The sequence below is a fragment of the Chinchilla lanigera genome, unplaced genomic scaffold (genome assembly GCF_000276665.1).
Source record: "Chinchilla lanigera isolate Chin_1 unplaced genomic scaffold, ChiLan1.0 scaffold00103, whole genome shotgun sequence".
NCBI classification, from domain to species: domain Eukaryota; kingdom Metazoa; phylum Chordata; class Mammalia; order Rodentia; family Chinchillidae; genus Chinchilla; species Chinchilla lanigera.
Window position 1 is genome coordinate 242,992 of NW_004955504.1, and position 21,918 is coordinate 264,909.

Consider the following 21,918-nt stretch of genomic DNA (forward strand, 5'->3'; position numbering starts at 1 on the left):
ACACCACAGTCATGCCCCTTTCAGCTGAGGCTTTGCTCTTCCTCCCCTTCCTAGGATGTCTTGGAGCTCTGGACCACACAGCTGTGCCTGTGTACATCTTCCCTCTGGAGCTTGGTCATCTCAGCCTTTTCTCCAAGCCTCTGCCGAGCATGGTGTGAGCTCTCACTGCCTGCTCCTGAGCCAGGACAGGTCCTGGTGCCGGTGTAATTGGGGCACCCCCAGCCTGGGCAGTGGTCTGGCCCTGTGACCGCCTCTCAGGCACAGTTTGCATTGTAATTAGATACTTAAACGGAAGATTCAGTGGTGTTAAGTGGCCGTCTGCCAGTGGCTCAGCAGTTGGGGGCATGGTGGCATTTCAGGAGTCGGAGCCCGTTCCTGCCAGGTGGCCTGCGGTGAACACCCACAGCTGGCTGCAGGGCTTAACGGTGGGGACAGCCACAGGCACTGGGCTGGTTCCGACTTGCTGCAGTCTGGCATTTGGAGTTGTGGTTTGGGAGATGCAGGTTGCTGGGCACATCCCCGCCCCTGTCCATGTCACAGATGGGTGACATCCTTCCCACACTGAGAATTAGTCACTGCTATTCCCAATCATGTGAGTCTTCAGTGTGTGAGAGGGTCGCAGGGGTGCCTGCGACCATCCTTATCTGCACACAGCGCCCTCTCACATTGCTAGGCCCAGGCTTGGGGCCATGAAACACCAGCACAGTGTGAGCACCCCAGGAAGGAGCTACTGCCTTGGCCTGCAGCCTATAGGGCCCAGCTACCAGGCCTCTCCACGCTCTGGTTCTCAGTCAACTGAGGTCGCTGGGGAAAGTGCAACCCCATAGGCTGGGGCAGATGCCGGGGTCTGAGCCTGGCGGGTCCCCGAAGGCTATGGGCAAAGGTGCGGCGGGGGGGGGGCTCTGGTTGGTGCTGATGGGGGTACACCCTCAGGAGACAGGGCCTCGTGGGAACCCTGTCTCTATCATTTTCTTTTCACCATTGCCATGAGGTGTTTGCTCCATCCACACTTGCAATGTGCTATGCCACAATAGCCCAGAGCAGCAGAGCCAGCCATCAGGGCTGGAACCTCCAGACCAACAGAGCCAGGTTAACCTTCCCTCCTGCTGAGTGACTGTCTCAGGTGCTCAATGCAGTGACAACAGCTGGGCACATGGCAGAGGGCATGTGGGGGTTGCACAAACATACACAGGTTGGAGCCAGTCTCTAAGTATGACCTGGAAGAAACCAGCAATAGTGGCTGGAGCGGGGAGGGCCTTTCGAGGACAGCAGAAAGCATCGAGGGACCAGGGATGATGAGGCCAGGAGCAGTAAGGGACAGCAGGACAGGAGGACAGACATCCAAGAAGCCCAGGAGTGAGTGGCTGGAGGGGCGAGAGTCACAGGTAATTAAGCACAGAATGGCACAGTCACCAGATGGTGACAACAGGGCAGGGTGCTTTAGCTCTAATTACAAACCCTCCGGCTGAAGGTGCCTGGCCAGCCAGGGAGCCTGCCGAGCTTCGCTGCCCCCAGCCTGGTCACCCGCTGCCAAGGATGTCTCAAGGTGACAGCCAGTTTAGCTGAGTCCACGCAAATGCAGGGCACAGTAAATCCCCTGGTTTTACTTTAACATGCACAAGCCACGGAGAATCAGACTTTCTCTAATGAGCCAAGTGGACCGGAAGGGGGGAGGGGGGAGGGGCAGAGAGCAGGCCAGTGTAGACACTGGCCAGGCACACACATGGGCACAGATGCAAGAGGACATGTGGTCATGTTCATGCACACACACATACACACACAGCACAGAGAGACAGGGACACATGCACAGTGACACACATGGACACACATGGATGTACCAGGCACATACATTCATACTAAGATACACACAGACACACCCTGACAGAAGGTTCCCTGGTGCTGTCCCAGGACAGGGCTAGCTTGTCTTCTGGGCCCAGCCCACAGCTGCAGACCTGTCCCTCTGACCTCCACACAATGGCCCCACACACCGGCCCTGGCTGTGCAGACTCGGCTGTGAATGGACTGAACTGCCCCAACCCTGCTTGTGTCTTAGCCTGGGCAGGCTGGGCTCACACTCCAAGAGGCAGTGACTCTTGTTTCCTTGGAGCGAGGCCTGCACCCACATCTGAAAGGTGCTCTTGGGTAGTCACTTGCAACAACCAGCAGAACTCACCCACATTTAAACTGGAAAGGAAACCATGAGGATTTCCCAGGGAAGCACAGGGGGCCCTCACCCTGGTCCCTGGTCCTTGGCCTACACAGAGACACTGTGCATCCTCCTGTGCCTTCAAGGCCTCCTCCCTTCGGAACCACGGAGCAACTGCTTGGATTAATTCACACTCTCACCCAACTCAGCTCTCCTGCTCAAATAGGCTGAGTGCAGCCCTAATGCCTCACTTCCCTGTAAGTTCTGCCACCCACAGGAGTGTCATTGGGCAAGAAGGCTCATGGGATGGACACCCACCCCTGGGAGCTGGGGGTCAGAAAGCCACCTGGTCTCATGGGAGCTCCCACATCTGGATCCCAGCAGTGTAGGGAGAAAGTGGTGAGGTAAAGCCTGGAGCTCTGGGGTTGGCTCCAGGCACAGGGTGCAGCCTGGGTACAACTGAGCCAGGAAGAACACTCACGTATGTGCGAGTCCAGTGCAGGGAACCGCACATGGAGGGGACCACACCAAGGTAACTGTGTGCTTTCACAGCAACATAGCCACCAGTTCCTCAGGAGAACTGACCCATGGGGGCTTGTGACTGTGGGGACCCCAGAAGCCATGGACAGCCACTTGTACATGTCCTTGGTGCAGCACTGACAGCCACTCAACTCCTGAAGGCCACCACTTACAAAGCATGGCAGGATTCTAGGTTTGCTTTCTATGACCAAATGATGGCTGGGACTAGATGAAAATGGGCACAGATTTTACAGTCTCATTCACAGGAAGAGACAGGGGGGAGCTCCTATTAACATGCTTCACCCGGAACAGAAAAGGAACTCTGAAAATGTGTAAACACAGACAGATAAAAGGGACCAAGCACGGAGTAGAAATCCAACCCTGAAAGGAGGCACCTGGGAGACACCTGCTCCTCCGCTGTCTTTTCCCAAATGCAGGTGCTGCTGCTTGGATGTAGAATGTCTCGGTGACCACTGCCTGCATGAGGGCAGACCTCTGGAAGGAAAGAGCCACAGTGGGAAGTCCTGAGTTCCCTGTGCCAACAAATCTCCAGCTGCTTCCTATAATTCCCTGTTGACTTACAGAAGAGCAGGGCAGGTCTGTAGTTCCCAATGGAAGCAGAAGGAACCGAGCAGAGATCACAGCTGCCACCAGCACAGGGTGACAGCTGCTGGGCTGCTGTCCACTCTGGCCAGCTGCCTGGTAAGACGGCAGCCACCACCCAGATCAGTCCTTTCCAGAGGAACTTAACCAAGTGCAGAGTCCCACTGTCCATCCCATGCCCTGGACGCTATCAGTGGTAGCAGACACATGAAGAAACAGGAAATGGACCAACCCATTGGTCAATGACAGACCTCAGCCAACCCAGATGTGAATTAGCAGGTAAGGACTTCAGCACAGCTGCTACAATTGTGCTCATGGGGGAAGGAAAGGAAAACACGATTGCCATTCATTTAAATGGTCAGTGTCGGCCATGGAATAGAACAGGGCTTAACAAATTTTCTCTAAGGAGCAGGCAGTCGCCCTGTAGATGTGTGGGCTGCACACTGTAGTTCACAAGGACACACACACAACCACAAGCTAAAACCCCGCGTGCAGGGAGCAGGTAGTCCTAGTGAGACACTGCTGTAGAAACAGGGTCAGCCTGTGGGCCCTTGTTTTCTGAGCCTAACATGCAAGTTATCAAAGGAGCCAGGTAGAAGTCCTACAACTGAAGAATGGAGTGTCTGAAATGAAAACTCAGTGGCGAGACTTAGAGCCTAGAAATGGGAGGAGAGACCAGGAACGGGAGACAGAGCAATGGGAATAATTTAATCTGAAGTGCAGAGAGAAAAGCAGATTTTAAACTGAAAATGATGAAGCTGTAAATAGTTTGTGAGGCATCAAAAGTCTTAGCACCTGCAGGTGATGTCCAGAAAAAGAGCAGTGGGAGAAGGCAGAAGGCATTTTGAGGGAATAATGGTAAAAAATGGCCTCAGTTTAGTCAAAGCATCAATTTATGGATTTTGAAAATTCTGCATGTCCCACGCAGGATAAATAAAAAGGTCACGTCACAGGCACGTTGTGGTCCAACCACGGAAAATAAAATGAGGAGGTCCTGAACCTGTCCAAGTTACCAAGAAAGCCTTTCATTCTGCTGTCCCCCTTAAGGGCAGAAAAGGAGCAAGACTCACAGGAAACCTCCCACTGCTCTCCCTAGGCTGTGGACTGCGTCTGGGGACTGGAGGTTTTGACTAGCTCTGGACCATGCTGTCCCACCAGAAGTCCTGTTTCTCAGGACCCCTCCATTTTTACTGTCTCTGCTGTCTCCTGTCCTTGTGTGATCTTGATGAGTGAGAGACAGGAATTATGAAAGGTGTTCTAGCTCATCACAGAGACTTAGCACTTTTGTTTCCATCGGGTTTATCAACAACCCTTGAGGGCCCCGCCCAGCTGCATACCAACCGAACAAAGTCCTGCGTAGGGGCCTCCAGCACTGCTCCGTCCCTAGGGGTCCATCCTGTTACCAGGTGTTTGAACATGTTTCCAAAACTGGCCAAAGGCAGGGCAATGTGGGGACTCAGCTGCAGCTCTAGACAGGCTGAGTCCTGACCTCGCCCTGCTTGCCCATGGGTACTGTCCCAGGAAGTGTGATCTGTCCTTCCCCTGCCTCAGTTTTGCCTCTAGAGCAAGGGAGACCAGCCACCTGTGGTTTGGCAGCATCCCAGGGTGTAGTGTCCCACAGTAACTGGGCCCCAGGCCCTACAGGGCCTACTGCAGAGGACATGATGTGTGCTCTCGAGAGGTAGCAACTGGCCAGTCAAGGGCCTCCCTGAGTCCACAACACTGGTCCCCAGGGTGCCCACATGGGCCCTGTGGACACCTGACCCCTGTTCTCAGCACTGACAGGGACCAAGAGACAAGTGAAACCTATAGATGTGGCCATGGTGGGTTAGCCCAGAGTCTCTAACCCACAGAAGTGTTCTCAGGGAGGGTCCCATCCCCTGGATACACAGGTCCTGCTCTGTCCCCAGTGTTCCTTCTGCCAAGGTCATCCCCTGACCATCAGCTCCCAAAGGCAGGGCTTGCTGGGGTCTCTGATGGAGAAAGCCTGAATCTGAGGTTCCCCGAGGGTCAGTGGCACGAAAGGGTGGAATACGGGGCAGGTGGACCTAGGAGGGAGCTCAGTGTGGAGGGCAGCATGGAGACAGAGGCTGTGGAGGCCCAGCTGTGACACTGGCACTGCATGGAGAGCCCTGACACAGTGTGGAGAGGGCAGGAGGCTGGGCAACTGTGACCAGCACCTTCTGCAGAGCCCTGAGCACAGACAGTCCACCACAGAACAGGAGCCGCGAGGGACAGGCTGGCTTGAACACCGGGACAGCAGTCACGTGAAATCCACGCTAGGTGGGGGCCCAGGGACTCGGAGGCTTAGAGAGCTGCAGGCTTTGTGCAGGGATTCTCCAGGGAGGAGTTCTCAATCTTGCTGACCTTTGAAGCTTCACATGAAGAATCCCAGCAAAGCTACTTCCCCTGAGGACTTGTGGCAGATAGACTGTGGCTGTAGCTACCACCATGAGGGAGCTCCCAGTTTGTCCCTATTACCAGGACTTTGTCACCAGCTTGGCCCTGGGCACAGAGCAGGAGTGTGACATTCATGGGCCAGCAGAGCCCCAGGGCCCTCACAGGGCTGGGTCTTCACAGCCCTGTCACCCACAGGCCACCTAGCAGCAGCTTTGCTTCTGATGCAGCAAGGTCAAGGGCCAGGGCTTTGAAGCTCCTGCTGCCACTCCTTGCTGTGGGGCTCCCCTGGGGCCAGCAGGGCACAGGCAGCCCCTCTCTGTGGGGCCAGAAGTCCACAGTCCTGGTGCCGAGGGATCCCTGCTCCCAGGGACCTGTTGGGCCACTTGGGAGCAGGTGGTTTCTTGTCTTGGACTTGGTCCCCCGTGTAAGATGATAATCTTGCTTTTCTGGGCTCCCTGTGCCCAGGTGGGCTGGCTTTGTTCTCTAACCGGAAGAAAACAAAGGGGGTGGGTACTAGTTGTCTTTATCTTAGGGGCTCTGGCCTGGGCCAACAGGAGGGAGGGTGAAAGGTACTGGGGTCCCTGTCTCCCATGGACATCACAGCTGGCTTGCAGCCCAGCCTAGTTCCCATGGGGCTTGATGCCCCCAGCACATGGCCCACCCAGATCCAGCTGTGGGATCTCAAGCAATGGTACAGAGCAGAAAAGCAGGAAAACAAAAACAAGAAGCAAGCATAGTTGAGGAAACTTGAGAGGAAAGAGCAGGGCTTCCAGACTACGTAGCTAGGGGCCCGGTTGAGAAGCTACCCAAGTCAGACATTGCACAGAAGAAGCCAGAGCAGCTCCTCCCCATCCGTCCCTCCCAGCTGTCTCCCACACACCATGGAGTGTGGCTGCCAGGGCCTCACTGCACAGTGCATGGGCCCATCCCAGAATCAACAGGAGAAGGAGAGCCTGGGCCGTGTGCTGAGGGCAATCCCAGCACTCTGGAAGGCTGAGGCAGGAGGCTTGAAAATTCAAGTCCTACATGGACACCTTAGCAGGACCCTGCCTCAAAAACAAAGTGCTTAGATTTAGCTCAGTGCAAAGTCCCTGGGTACCAAGAGATAAAGAAAAAGAGAGGGACCCCAAGATAGCTGGGAAGCAAGAACAGGCCACCCAGGGGCAGGTTGGGGCCAAGCAAACCTGTTTCAGGAGAAACTTCAAATCTCCTGAAGAACAGAGGCACCTCAGCCACAGCCACCTGTGGGGTCTGGGCAGAGTCACCTTCATTAATGACGGGTGGAGAGGACTCACAAGCTGTCAGGGCTGCAGGGAAGGTGTGCACCCAGAAATGCAGAGCCCACTGTCAGTGGGAAACACCAGACCATGTAGGGGCTGGCAGCCCGTGCAGGTCCTGGACACACTGGGCAGAGGGACCAGCAGGCACACAGGCTGCCACCCAAGCCTGCCTTAGCCACTCAGGGAGCAGGACACGGATGATGGTGGGGCCTCTTTCCACAGCAACCCAGCAGCACCAGGTCTCAGTCTGGGAATGGTGATGGAGAAGAGGAAAAGGGCACACTGGTGATGCTCAAGAAGCTCTCCTAGCAGGTGGGGCTGCCCAGGACGTGGCACGCTGAGGAGGTCACCAAAAGCCCCTGGCCCCAAGTGGGGCAGATGCAGCCCTGGAATGCCAGGCCTAGTGGGCTCAACAAGGCCCAGGGCAAGAGAAAACAAATGTAGAGGAGCATAGAAAGCCAGGTGTGGTGAGGCGGAAGGCTCTTGGCAGCAGGCAGGTTCTTCTAGGCTCTGCGATGCTCTGGGACCTCCATGGCTCCCATATCCCAGACCTGTGCCCAGTCAGCTGCGTCTTTCCTGCCTAGAAGCCCCACAGTGAACCCAACAACAGTGGCCACTTGCCCCATGCATCTACCCAGCGCACAGCCTGCATGCCAGGCATGAGGCAAGGTGAACTTCAGTCCTTGTGACCATGACAAAGCTTACTTCAATGCCAGTCATTTACAGCAGGGGGACAGCAGTGGCCACAGGGAATTCTGCACAGTCTGGTCAGTTATTCTGTACATCTAACCCTTTACCAAAAAACGAAGCCCATTGTTTTGCTTCACAGAACTAGGGATTGAATCCAGAGCCTAAGCAAGTGCTCTCACCACTGAGCCCAGCCCTAGCCTTGTCCTTGTTTTAAGTGGCAGCACTACTGAGGCAGAGGGTGCTCCCCTGGGGTGGCCCGTGAGGGGCCAGGTCAGAGCAGTGAGGTGACAGAGGTGCTAGGACAGCAGGGAGGGCACAGGCTGATGAGGCCATTTGTCAGCCTGTGGAACTGAGGATGGAACTGCAGGCTGTGACCAGCTGCTGACTGCAATTCCACTTGCTGGCTGTGTCTTCAGCTTTCACAAAAGTAGAACCATTAAAAGGCCCACATTTCACTGGAAAATAACAGGAGGAAACAGTGCAGGTGCTCCAAGGTGTCCCTGTGATCAAACCAGAAGAGCAGGAACTCAGGCCTGCCAACTCCTGCCAGGGGGCCGGAGGGCTGGGAACCTGACGCAGGGCTGGTGGATGTGGGCTGTGCCCAGGGCCTTCCTCCCAGGCCAAGCCAGAGCAAGCAGAGAAGTAGGCACAAGCATGAGTGTGCAGGGCAGGCCTGCGTGCTGTGGGCAGAGCAAAGCCCCACTCAGGGCAGTGGCTCCAGCCAGGGCCTTCTGGAGCCCTCTGCCCTCAGTGGGGGCCAGGCAGGAGGGGTTTCACCTCCACAGTCTGTGCTGACTGCGTGGCCCAGGCACGGTGGCCACCTGAGTTGCTCTGTCCACACCCACCTCACTGCCTACAGCTCCCACAGGGCCCAGGCTCAGGGCAAACAGTGGACAGGAGCCGAGAGCTGCGTGGGGGTGATGCCAGAGGTCAGTTGCCAGGTGCACAGGGCAGCATGCCTGTCCACGCCCACAGCCAGTCTTGAGGGTCCTGACCACGGAATCCCTGGCCCTCAGCCACCGCTAATGTCAAGAGTGACCTGTGAGTTCAGTGTACCCTCAGTGGCACTCCCTGACCTGAGAGACCCTCCAAGCTATGCGCACATATCACTGCACGCACACCACGGTGCTCTCACCGTGTGCACATCCCCCCACAGCATGCACTCCCCACTCACAGCTGCCACATCCCCTCCACACAACTTGTGGCGTTAGCATCGTCATCCACACAGCTGTGGTGGGTGGGTGGTGGCCAGGGCCAGGCTGAGGAGGACACCCTTCACCTTCCCTGGGACAAAGATAAAGACAACAGCCACCACTGGTGTGCTTTGAGGTGCAGGAGCCTGTCCTGGGTGCGTGGGTGAGTCTATCTTGTGTGAGTCCTGGGTGCCTGGGTGAGTCCATCTTGTGTGACCCCTCACAGGGGCTGTGGACACCTGCTATGGGTTTGGGTGAACAGCCACGTACAGCTTGGTGACCTGGGCAGTCCCCAGTCTGGTGACAAGCTATGCCCTTGAGGCCTGCTGTGGGTGGCATCACACCTGGACTGGGGTACCTTAGTCTGGACAGGAGCCCAGGTTATGTAGGCTACAGCTGTGGGCTCAGTCTCTACCTCAAGAAGGCACTAGGCCCTGTCCAGGACAGATGACTTTCCGTCAGTTCTCCCTACACTGGAATTAATCTTCAGCTCTTGAAACACCAGGATCAAACCCAGAAAGTCCCAGGGATGGGGACCCTGGCCAGCATCGAGGGCCTTTCCCAGATAGCGACCAAGAAGTCAAACTGGATCAGGACACCTACAGAACAGTTCTCACCAAGGGCAAACACAGAGGAGGCAGAACTGGGGGTACAGCCCCAGGCTTACCCTGCAGGACCCAGCGCTGCCCTTGTAGAGCACCAGCCCTCCAAAGGGCTGCCACCAGCACCTGCCTGGGAGTGGGAGTTGGCAGTTGTGCCATGCAGGGGCAGCCCTATCCTCACAGAACCCAGGTCCTCAGTATGGCCCCTGCCAGCCATCCCCACACCTTACCTGGGGACATATGAGTCTGGCTGGCAGCCTGGGAGGAGCCAGAGGGGCTGGGGTACCGCACCTTGCCCCATAGGCATAGGATTCTGCCCCACCTCCCAGCCTGTCAGATGCCATGACGTGGACCAGCCTGCTCCAGGAAGGTGACATCTGGAGCTCTTGTCCTGGCCCAGGCTCACCACTGGGATTCTAAGTGGGTACAGCTGCCCAAGGGACACAGAACCACAGGTGTCCCAGTTCCAGGCTGCATGTGAAGCAGAGGCCGAGATGGACACTGTGTGCCCTGCCCAAGGCACCTGGCCCAACCTGGAATGGAATCAAGATGGTGTCACTGAAGGACCCCAAAGGAGGAAGGTCCCAACACAGGGGTCAGGGCCTGCACTCACTGAAGACACCAGCTGCCCCCGACAAACCTGAGGGCCCAGGGTTTGCGGGTGACAGAGTCCCAGGCCTCCTGCTCAGCTCCTGGAGCTGGGCAGAGCCTCTGCCATCCCTCAGAGTCAAGGGACAGCTGAGGGGCTATGACAACAGCTGCCCTACACCCCTTACTGCCTGGGGAGCCCATTTTCTCCTACATGCAGCCAGAAGTCCTCCCAATGTGGTCCACCAGGCCAACACACCCTCGAATGTGTGAGGGTGACTATGACATGACCATTCAGCAGGTCCACTACACCTCACCGCCATCCCTCTTTACCCACAGGTCCCCAAGGGGTGGCCAGGCCCAGTCCACCACCTCACAGAGGGCTTAGCCCCATAGGCTCAAACCACAGAGCCACCACTGAAGGGCAGGGCAAGCGTGCACACACACCACACACTTGTGCACACATGCATCACAGGAGCACACATACACAAGATTGCATATGTGCACTCGATCACATCTGGACATGCACAGGCACCCTCCCCTACAGACATGCAAATGCACATGCATGTGCTGCATGATCACACACCTCCACACACCTGTGCACACCCACACAAGCAGCAGCATGTGCACTCCAGTCATGCCCAGCAGTCATGTGTACAGCACACACCTGCAGTGCTGGCACACAGCACACTTCTTTCTCCCAGACCTGCAGGTTCCTGGCGTCTACCTCACAAGGCTCCTTCCACATCTGTTCTGCTCCCTTCCTCTGTCCCATGTGACCAAGATGAGCCCTGCTGCCCCATCCTGCTAGCACAGCCCCCACCCTGCCTCATCCTCATCATGGTCCTCGCTGTGACAGGAGTGGATGGCAGACCTCAAGAGGATGAAGCAAGTGGCCACACCCAAGGGTACAGTTGTAGGGCCAGCACAGCCCTCAGCAGCTCCAAACTCAGAGCAGCCTCGCCAAGTTGGTGATGCCTACTCTTGGCATGTTTCCAAAGGCTCCTAGCACAGGCATTTTGGCCTGCAAGAAGCCCTTCCCCAGGGAGAACTCAGCCCATGGACTTTGCTCATCCGCTCTGCAGGTGGTGAATTCAGATTTCCTGATTCACCCGGATGAGTGACCAGCCCAGCCCCCACCTCCCTGGAGGGGGAGCCCTGCACCCTGCATCCTCAGGACCCTAATTTTGTCCCTGGCCAGGGTGGCTCCCACAACTGGGCTGTGGTCCCCCCCAGGAGGCTGAACCAGGCAAGTGCTGACCTAGTCCCTCCCTAGGGAGAGCTTCTCTGGGGGATGCAGAGCTGATGTGGCTCCTCCACCCCGGGGGAAAGTCCACCACTGCAGGCCTAGCTGCCTGACCCCTGCTCCCTGCATGTGCCCCCATGGGTTCCTTATGTCCCTCCCTGGGCCCCCCAGGCTCTCTCTGCTGCTCTGTGCCAGATGGGAGCCCCCTCTGCTCCCCTCACTACTCTGCCTGAGTCCAGCTTGTGCTCTTCCTGGGCAAATGGCCCTGAGTGGTGGACATGGGCAGGTACTGGAAGCCCCCAGAAAGGCCACCATGGCCAAGCTTAACAGCCCTCCGCCCAGCCCAGGAGCCTCTCAAGATAGCTGGCAACTATCCAGATGCTCACCATGGCTGAGCACAGCCAGACATCCTGGCCTGGTAACCAGGGATCAGGGGTGGCCTGTGCCCCCAGCCCTCACCGCTCTGCGTCACCCCTGCGCCCCCTGGGCCTGGACCAGCGCGGGCTTTTTCCTATGTCTCAGCATGGACGCTGAGCTCACACGGTCGTCTCTGCGGAGCATTTTACCAGTAGAGCCACACGAAGCAAAGGGATGTGCCAACACCACACCTCCGAGCAGGCCCATCCTCAGCCAGGGCACCCAGAGCCCCGAGCTCTGTCTGCACCCAGCAGCCCTGCTCACCACGCAACGGCCAGAGCCACCTGGGAGCCACCTGGGCCAACACTTCTCAGCCCAGAAGCCCCTGGGGCCTTTCCGGACTCAAACAGTTGGTCACCCTGCTGGCCACTCTGACTTTCCCCCAACACTCAAATACTTCCACAGTGCTACCCTGGGACCTCTTCACTGCCAGTCTCAACCTGAAAGGTGCTTCCCCTCCCCATGGAGCAGGTAGGTTTTGCCTTCTTCCATTCGCTGCGCCATTCACTGAGCATGATATCTGTCTTGGACCACAGGACAGCTACACCCACAGTGATTTCAGTTCAGTTTTCCTAAAGCTACTTAGCAGGGCTGACACATGGTGGGCAGGAAACATTTATTGAATGAAAATTCAAGTCTGGAGCCCAGGACTGTGTCAGTAGAGCAAATCTGACCACTCAAGCCCCGAATGTGACCACTGTGCTTTCGTGTCCTGGGAGGGGCCTGCATGGGACTGGTCCAGCAATGAATGACAGCGCTGAGGGTGTCTGCAGCTCTGAGGCCCGAGGATGAGACTGGAGGGGTCTATATCATTTCTGAGGCAGAACTAAGGTGGTAGCAGGTTTCAGGTGGGGGAACTGGACACCCTAGGGGAACCTGAGTGGGCACTGACTGGTCCCCCAGACCTGATATCCATAATGCCCCAAGCTGGGGCCACAATGCTGGTTTGAGGATCCATTCTTTGAAAGGCTCCCCAAAGTGTGGCAAAAGTATGACCTGCAAGCAGCTGTGGTATTTCTTCTGCACAGACACAGCAGTCCTCCACCAAGCCAGGTGTCCAGGTGCTTCATGGACCCGTGAGGTGGGACAGTGGCATCTGTTCCATGCATTGATTTTCATCCAGTGTGGCCACATGCTCCACACCTCCCCTTCTCCCTCCCCTGCGTGAGTGCACCTATCTGCTCACCCCTCGTGCTCCCATGTGTGTCTATCCACTCTCAGCTCTGCTGGAGCCTGCAGGCCTGCAGTCACAGGTGCAACCAGGGCAGACATTGCCTGCACTGGGCTCTGGCCCCCCAGAAGAACCTGGGGCTGCAGGCTGGAGCACACAGGTGGGCAGGGGTGGTGCTGGGAAGGAGGACAGGACAGGTAGTGGGCTCGACACAGAACCAGGCAGGCAGAGTCTGGCTTCAGCTGGAATGGGTGAGGTCCTGGTGCTGAGATGTGGCCAAGACCTATTGCCCAAGAGTGGCCACCAGGAGACCCAGCTCCCTGTGGCCCAGGACCCAAGACCAAGCACCCTGATGCCCAGAAGTCACTGAGCTCCAGGGCAAGGCCCATGCCACAGACAGGACAGAGCAGCCCCACTGGTCACCACCGAGACTTGGAGATTGTACAATCAGTGGGACCCACTCTAAATACACTCCAGGATCCAAGGCTGGGGACTGAGCAAATTCACAACCACAGAGACAGAGTATGAGGCCCAGGCCCCAGGAACATTGCTGCAGTGGGTACCCACCTGGGCAAGGAACACATTGCCCATACCACTATCTGTCAGATGCCTCAGCTCCAAAGTCCACAGGGTTTCACAGCCTGTGCTCATGTCCAGCTGCAAGAGGAGACTTCTCACCTCCCTCCTCACACACACTGCAATGCAGACCCAGAAGAGCCACGGCTTCCGGGCCTCAGATACATGTTCCAGCTCCAAGCCCACCACCTCACCTCTCCTGGGCCTGGGGTCTACCAGGACCCACTGACTCCACCTCTCCTGGAAGGCAGGTCCACTGGGGGTTTGGGTTCACTCTGGCCTTCCCTAGGCCATGCTTGCCCTAGGTCCTCTCCTACTTTCCTCCAAGGACAATCTAATCCCAGAGAGCGTGGGCCATGTGGCAAGGATGCCAGAGCCCAGCAGAAATGCAGGACAGGCCTGGACCATCACAGGCACCCCTGTCCCCAGGGCCAGGGCACACAAGATAAAAACCTCAACCCTGTTTCCAGCCCAAACATCCCCCCATGGCCCAGCAATATAAGGCAAGTGTTGAACAGAGACTGTTCTTGGAAGAAATCCTTGTCTCAGGCAGGAACCTGGACAGAAGTCACATCTGTGACACAAGGCACCCTAGGAAGACCACCATGGAAAGCCAACCCCATCCCATGTCTAAGAAGGGACGGAAGCCACAGAGAGCCCGACCTCCCATGCCCCGACCCAAGTAAGAAGGAAGCACTAATGAGCCAGAAGCAGAGGACTGGGGTTCAGAGCTGTGCTCCTGGAAGCCTCTTCCAGCACACGGAGAGACCCCAAAGAGGGAGCCACTATGTTCAGGGTCAGGGGACAGTGATACCACTCAATTGTTGGTCCTGCCATGTCGTTCCCTCTAGGGGTCAGGGCAGAGCCCAAACTCCAAAGCAGACCCTGTAAAAGCTGAAAGGACAGTAGAAACACCCCTGGGGTGCAGAACACAGCAGTGGGTGGTGACAGGGACCATAGCCACTCACAGCCATGGATCCTGCAGGCCAGGGTTACCCTCTCCCAGTCCCAGCTCACACTGCATCCCTGCCCTTCTGGTGACCAAGAGGGGTCCATGAATACTGCTGACCACAGGGATACGCACTACCTCCCCTCAACAGCCGCTCGGGTAGTAAGCACTGCATACAGGACTCAGGCCACAGTTCAGTGGCCTGGGCACTTTCAGGGCCTGTCCCACTTCCAGCAGGACCCCTCATTGATTCTCTCCAGGAACCTCATAGGTGTCAGGTTCGTCCCCACCCTGCTGTAGAGACTGCAGTGCCTCAGTGCCATTCTTGGGGCCTCTGGAGGCTGGAGCATTGGTCAGAGCCCAGGCCTGGCTGGCTCCCACCCTCTGAACAGTGTTGATGGTGGCAAAATCATCAGTGGATTTGACAGGGCCTCCACCCCGGCCTCCCTGCAGCCTCCCAGGCCTTGCTCAGCTCCACGTTCCAGCCTCCCTCTCTGTCCAACACAACCTTCCCTGGAGCAGTTGGGATCCCCCAGGAGCCTCCTGCCCCGAGTGGCTGTGGTACAAGGTGACCTGCAGAGCTGGGCACCAGGCCAGTCATCAACTTTGGGGAGGCCCAGAACGCTGTGAACCTCAGTCCAGGCTTCCAGTCCTTACAGGACAAGACTAAGTTTGACAGGTATTGCTACAGATTTGGGCCCCAGGAGCCCTGGGCTGGCCAGAGGACACAGTTCTCACCCTCCCAACTCCACTGAAGAACCTGACCTCCACCCCCTGACCTTGTGCTGCTCCCTGGCCCCAGGCGCCTGCCCTCTCCATTGTGTCCATGGTCAGAGTCATCCCCTACCCTGATCATCTTAACCACAGGCTGGGCACAGGCATTAGGGACACTCAACACATTTAGAAAGGCCACGTGAATCTAGCCTCTCCTGCTGGGAGAGTTTCTGAGGGCACCATGAAACTGGAAGGATCTGGTCGTCTCCATGATGGTGAAGGAGACACAGGGTAGACAGCAGGATCAGTGCCCTGAGGCTGGAAGGGGCACCTCCCACCCCTGTGTACAGGAAGAGGGTGTACAGCAGGAAGGCAGAGAAGCTCTGGTAGGGTTAGAGGGATAGGTGCCCAAGGTCGGCTGCCTGTGGAGGCGGCTGGGAGTTTCTGAGGTGTGGGCGGGGTCAGCAGGGGTCTGAACAAGTCCAGAGTCCCTCAAGGAGAAGGAACTTTGAGGAGGGGCTGGTGTGGCATCTCTGCCCTCCACAGCTGGACAGTGGCTCTCCCTCTTCCTGTCCTGGGCCACTGAGGGTGCATGGGTGGTGGCACCTGTACCCTTAAGGCTGTGACCATCCCTCAGGGCCCCAGGGACTCAGTGTGAGCAGGAGGCTGCTGGCCAGCTGAGCTGACATTGAGCAGGGTGGGGGTCATGAGGCCTGTGGACTGAGGTCTACTCAGGAGGCCCGAGGGCCGAAGGTACGCATGTGTCTCAGGGGACTCAGACACAAGGTGGGCTGCAGGTGCACATGCAACCTGCAGTGTAGTGTGAGAAGGTGACTCTCAGAAGAGGGACCTGGAGGTCAGCTCAGCAAACCCTGGCCCCAGAGGTCAGAAGTAGGTGAGGATGAAGGGTGGAGAGAGGCCAGGCTGGGCAGTGGCTTCCTGTTTAGAATGGGGGAGGCCCCGCCCCCTCACCAAGCTGCCTGTTCATGGGTGAGACCCACACATGGCCTCCAGAGAAGAGGGGTGAGACCCACAGTTCCTCTGTCACACAGAGTTCCTCCCAAGAGCCCAGGTCCCCTGTGCTGTCCTTGGAACCACCCCTCCTCCAGGGTAAGCAAGGCCGGCGGCTGGTCCCTTGAGCACCCTGCAGGTCCTGCTCTACACTGCCCATGGGAGGACAGCTGGAACAGGACCACCCCAACCCCTGAGGCGCCCTCTCAGGACCAGTCCCAGGGCTTGGAGACCCACAGGGCTGGGCTCTTCCTAGTGAATAACACACTCGACTGGCAGAGCCCAGGGCAGAGTGCAGCTGACCTGCTGGCCAGTGCCCGGGTTGCCAGGCTCCAATCCATCAGCCTGGTGTGGACACGGTGTTGCCCCCACTGGCCCAGAGACACCTAACATACACATCAAGGAGCGTTACGAAAGGGGTCTCTGAACCCCACGACCAAGCTGGCCATGCCTGCCTGAGTAAACAGCTCAGGTAAATTTCCCCACAGCTGCTTGGAAAGCCCAGTGGACACAGCAAGGAGACCTGGCTACCAGCAGAGCCCAGAGCTGAGGCACACGGATCTGGAAGAGCTTCTAAGAGACACAAAGTAGAGTGAAAGGGACTGAGGGGCAGAGGCATGGGTACACACAGAGGGGAGGGACAGCAGGAAGCCAGCCCTCTTCTGCTAGATGCAGGCGCATCTGTCTCAACAGTCTGAGTCTAGGGGCCCAGGAAAGGGTCCAGAGGGGACAGTCACAGGAAAACTGTGGGCGTTCTCGGGGTTTCACTGGACTTCCCCATGAGCAACATCCTTTTTTCTTTTCTACTCTGGAACCAGCATCACCCCGGGCACCCCACTGGGCATTCCTCTCCAGGCAATAAAGCCAGGGAAGTCGGGTGTGCTGGCGCATGCCTGAAATCCCAGCACTCGGGAGGCTGAGGCAGGAAGATCCTTGCAAGTTTGAAGCCAGCCTGGGCTACAAAGTGAGCTCAAGTCCAGTCTGAACTGCATAGCAAGACCCTGTCTCAAAAAGGCAAAAATAAATAAAGCCAGAGAGCTCCACACCCAGGCAGACCCGGGCAGAGACCCAGACCCAGACAGGAGCTAGGGGCATGCAAGGCTGTCCCTGCCACCACTGCTCGGTGACCACCGCGACTCTGCCTTCACTCTCGTCCGGATGGACCCTGCTCCTTGTCCCACTGCGGCTCCCTCCCCAGGCGGAGGAAAGGATGCAGAGGCATCCGCAGCGGGGGGGCGGGGGCAAGCCTTCCGACTGCAACCACTGACGACCGGGCAGACACTTACCAATTTTGGCCAAGCTGGCCACGAGGATCCAGAGCGCGATGATGTACGGGTCCTGAACATGGTGCCACTTGAAGGTGACGATCTGGAAGCCCTGGCTGGCACCGTGCGCACCGCCAGGCTGCTCCTCGACGGCCCCAGCCCGCGGCAGCGCCAGCGCCAGCGCCAGCGCCCCGAGCACAGAGCACAGGGGGCCCGCGTGCCGAGACATCGCCCCCTGCGTCCGCACTGCGCTACAGACCTGACCGCCTCCCTTGGCCTTTAATCCCGCACCCTCCGCCCCGGGGCGGGGCCTCCCCGCCTCCCCGCCTCCCCGTCTCCCCGCGCACACGTGAGCGCGGGCTCGCCTGGCCCCGCACACTGCTGCTGCCAGGCGCTCGCGAGCCAGTCCGAGCCCACAAAGATTAGGCGGTTCCTGGTGGGCAGCGGCCGGGTCCCCACCGATGCGACAGTGGGTGGGCAGTTCCGAGGTAGTGTTGGCTGTCCTGCACAGCTGCCCTGAGGGCCAGGGGCCCCAGGACCCTGAGCACAACCGTAGCGTACGTACCCAGGAGGGCTGACAGCAGTCGCGAGCGGGCCGGGCTGTGCCCTCTCTCCGCGCTCCTGCGGCCCACTGACTGTCCCCGACTCCAAGCCCCACCAGGAGTTCAGAGGGCTCAGGCATCTCGGACCTGCTAGGAGGAAACCTTCCCAGCGTCAGCTGAGATCTCCATCCTCTGCCCTTCATACCTCCGGGTCAGGGCTGCAAACTGGGCGCTTCCCTGCGCCCACAGGCTTCCCAAGACAAGCACAGCTCCTATGCCACCCTTCACCACAGTGCCTGGGTGGTCCAGAGAAAGACCCAGCTCCATGGACTCATCTCCTTTGCTGACCTCCCCCCCTGGAGTTTCCCACCTGGACGACTTCCTCCCTCCAGCCTTAGTCCGTGTCCTGTGCTGGCCCCCTGGGCTCACAGCTGTGATGCTGAGCCCTACCTGGCTCTTGGCTCAGCTCATCGGCTCAGGCCATCTGCTGGCCATGCCTGCCCTCCCCGAGGGACATGTTCCCAGAGAGAGCAGCTTGTCCCGGGGCTGGTGCAGTGCCTGCAGGCAGTGATACACATGGTGGGCAGAGGACAGGTGGGGCATCTGCCGATGACGTCTCAGCACACTTTGGAGCTCCCAGGAGCCCAGGGACAGTGCGGATTTGGAGGCCTTTTCCCTGAGGCTCTCATTTCCTAATGACAGGAAGTGGTCTGTGTGGCAGAGGTGGCTGGGTGCTGAGCGGCGGAGGGGCAGGACCGAGCCCACACAGGGTCTGGCGCACAGTACCACAAGTATGTGACCAACCCCGAGCGTGGCCCTGGGTGTTGCAGCTGCTGCCAGCTCATGTGTCCCCAGTCCCCAGAAAGGCTCACTGGATGGGAGCAGGCTGACTCCAACCCAGAAGATCTCTTTGCTGTTTCCCTGCACTCCTGGGGGCCAGGAGGAGGGTTGTCCTCTTGGCACCGCTGCTCCTGGGCACAAGAAGGGACTGTGCTGTCCAGAGCCTCCGGTCACCCTGCCTGTCTGGCGCGGGGCCTGCAGCGGGGCCTCTGGGAGCCACAGCAGTTCAAAGGGCAGAGAGCAGGGTGCTGCATGAGACACAGGTGTGAGCCTGACTGAGAGGGAAGCAAGGAGCCCCCACAAGGATGTGGGCAAAGGGAGCCCAGTGGGGCATTTGGCAGGGCCTGCAGAACATGTGCCCTGGGCCTGGTGGCTGGAAGCTTGGGGCTGATGAGTGTTGCCCATGTTGTGAGGACACCCCTCAAGGCAGAAGTCTGGCTAGGGGTGTGCTGCACACCCGGTGGTGGCTGGGGCTGGGCAGGCAGCCCTTTGCCTCCTTCCTCTCCAGGCTGTGTCTGCAGAGGCAGGCTGTGTGAACAGCGCCCCCTGGAGCTGGGCAGGGTGCAGGGGTGATCTGATGGTTTGTCTGCCATCCCTGGAAGGCTAGCCTATAGCCCCCAAATAAGGGTCATCTGTCTAACCCTCCACAAGCACCTGTACTTCACAGGAAATAGAAGTGAAAAAATGTAGTCTATCACTTTTGTTTCTGATTCTGTGTTTCATTTGTGTGGTTTGTGAATAAAGAGGCAAAAATTTAGACAGCTATGTATCTGCTGACAGGTATGAGTTGAAAGTCAGTTTCTAATAACTTTAAGGTACTTGAACACCTCCCTTTAAACCACTAAGCCAATGCAAGCCCCTCTTGAGCTTCTCACACTGAGTACGGGACACACCCTACTCCTCACCTGGTCTCTGGAGCTCATGGGATGGACAAATGGGAATCAGCCCTAGAGCTGCCTTCCAGATCCACCCCCAACACCAAGGTGGGTTTATCTGAGTGTCAGCGCTTCTCCTTCTGCCTGCTGATGTGCTGGAGCCCAGCACCCAGGCAGGCCATGCAATACCCAGCCCTCCCGAAGGCACAGGGCCCATACCACCCCAGGGATTCGTTTCTCCAAGTTCCCACGGCACCCAACATTTGCATCACCTTTCCTTGGGTCTGGGGCTGCACTTGGGGCAGCAGTCAGACCCTTTGCAGAGCGGTTGCCACAGTCTGAGCAGCAGCTCGTCCTGGCGGAGGGGTGGGGTCAGGGTTAGGGTTGAGCTGTACAGTGGTCATGCTCGTGCTAAGAGCAACCAGGACTGGAGTGGGGCTGGGCCATGTGCACACACTCAGGACTGTGTGGGCCAGGGCAAGTGCCACACCGACCCTGCCACCACCCAGACCTGCCTGGGTGCCCATGCCCCAGCCTGAGCCACTCTTACAACCACAGCTGCCTGGCCCTGGAGAGGTTACACCTGTTGGCCCTTCTGCCTGTGGAGACAAATGGCCCCTCTGTGCTGTGACCCCTCTCACTCCACTGACTGTGCAGGCCTCTCCTCCCACATGGCCTTTTCCCTTCTCTCCGCCTGATCCCATGGCTGCATCTTCCCAGGACACCTCCTTTCCAGTGCTCCTCTCCTTCTCAGACAGGAGAAGCTCCCCTCCGCCTTGCTGGACCCCTCTTCCTGGAGGGGCCGAGGCCATGGGCTGCAAGCCCCTCCCCAGCATTCTTGTGGCCCCTCTCTGGGTAACTGGCACCATCCTTTCCAGGGACAGAGCTCCAAGGGCTTGGATCCCTCCAGCAACAACAGCACCTAGCGTGGACTCTGCTGTGGGAGGACTGAGGGCCCTGTAAAAGATGGGACCTCTACTCCAGTGACTCGGGCGGCATGGCCACCGGTCCTGCACCCCAACTGCCACCAGAAAGGACAGAGCCTGGAGACACAGGATACCACACCAGCCCAGCCTCTCAGAAGAGAGACATCAGGCTTCACTGCAGCTGAGAAAAGAGGGCCATGCTGGTCTTAAGACCCCAGGGATTTGTCACCCCCAGATCACCAGATTCCATCAGCTCCCAAAACCCACAGTGGCCCCATCACTAGTGGGTTTTAGGAAGGTTTCTCACTAAATGGACATCAAGGTGCCTGCTGCCCATGCTCTACCCACAGAGACAGAAAAAGAGTACACAGTGTGCAGTTTGGAAAGGAAGAAGCAACGGTAATGTTAGTACATAAGATTTTTTCTGTCGGATTCCAGAAAGCACTTCTGACAAAGCACAATCCCTTGGGGCTCAGCAGCCACCCCTCCCTCATGGGCCCAACATACAACAGTGGTCCATGAGATTTTTTTTTTTTTTTCCGGTACCAGGAACCAAACTCATGACCTTGCGCTTGCCAGGCAGGTGCTGAGCCACTGAGCTAAGTCCCCAGCCCCAGGTCCATGAGATTTTATCCCTGGTGATTTCACAGTCTAGTTTGAAATGAGGACAGTGCTCTCACAAGGATGGAATTGTCAAAGGGTTCTTTTCCCAGGGCATGTCCTTGAGTAGTGGTACTGTGTTACAGTGAGGAAGAAGTTAGCAAGGATGTGGCTGCAGCATCAACCTTCTAAAACCAATTACATCTCTATATGCTACTGATAAATGTTTTAGAAAATGAAAGTTAATTTAAATTCTGTTTACATGATATCAAAAATATGAAACAACTAGGAAAAAAATCTACCAATAGCTGTGCAAGGCATTGATGGAAAAATTGATCAGTGGGACTATCTGTGTAGGCATTCACAATTTGCTTTGTGGAAAGATGTTTCAGACTTAATATCTTCAATAAATATCAGACTCCTCAGCCTTTCTTCCTTCCTTCCTTTCTTTCTTTCTTCATCTTTCTCCTCCTTCCTTTTTTGGTACTAGGGATTGAACCTAGGGTGTTCACGCTGAGCTATATCTCCAGCCTTTTTTTAAATTTTTGGTTTGAGACAAGTATCACGAAGTTCCTAAGTTGCCTGGCCTGGGTTTGAGCTTGTGAGCTCCTGTCTCAGCTGGGATTACAGGTATGTAGCATCATACCTGACTTCACACATTTTTTGGTCAGATTTCGCAAATCCCATTATTCAAAGAGTCTGCTCCTCATACCCAAACTATCAGGTTTATTGATGTAGGCTGTGGAATATTCTTTTAATATCCTT

The 21,918-nt window shown here is 57.3% G+C and overlaps 1 protein-coding gene across 2 annotated transcripts in view; it reads right to left on the minus strand.

Annotated features, from left to right (window-relative positions):
* Slc9a3 (solute carrier family 9, subfamily A (NHE3, cation proton antiporter 3), member 3) overlaps nucleotides 1-17,641 on the minus strand; it is a 34,441-nt gene extending 16,800 nt beyond the window's left edge. For both annotated transcript variants that reach the window (XM_005407000.1, XM_005407001.2), the window contains exon 1: nucleotides 17,392-17,641. In XM_005407000.1, coding sequence (XP_005407057.1) covers nucleotides 17,392-17,599 — 208 coding nt within the window. In that variant the 5' untranslated portion in view covers nucleotides 17,600-17,641. The remainder of the gene's footprint in view (nucleotides 1-17,391) is intronic.
* Between the last annotated feature and the right edge of the window lie 4,277 nt (nucleotides 17,642-21,918).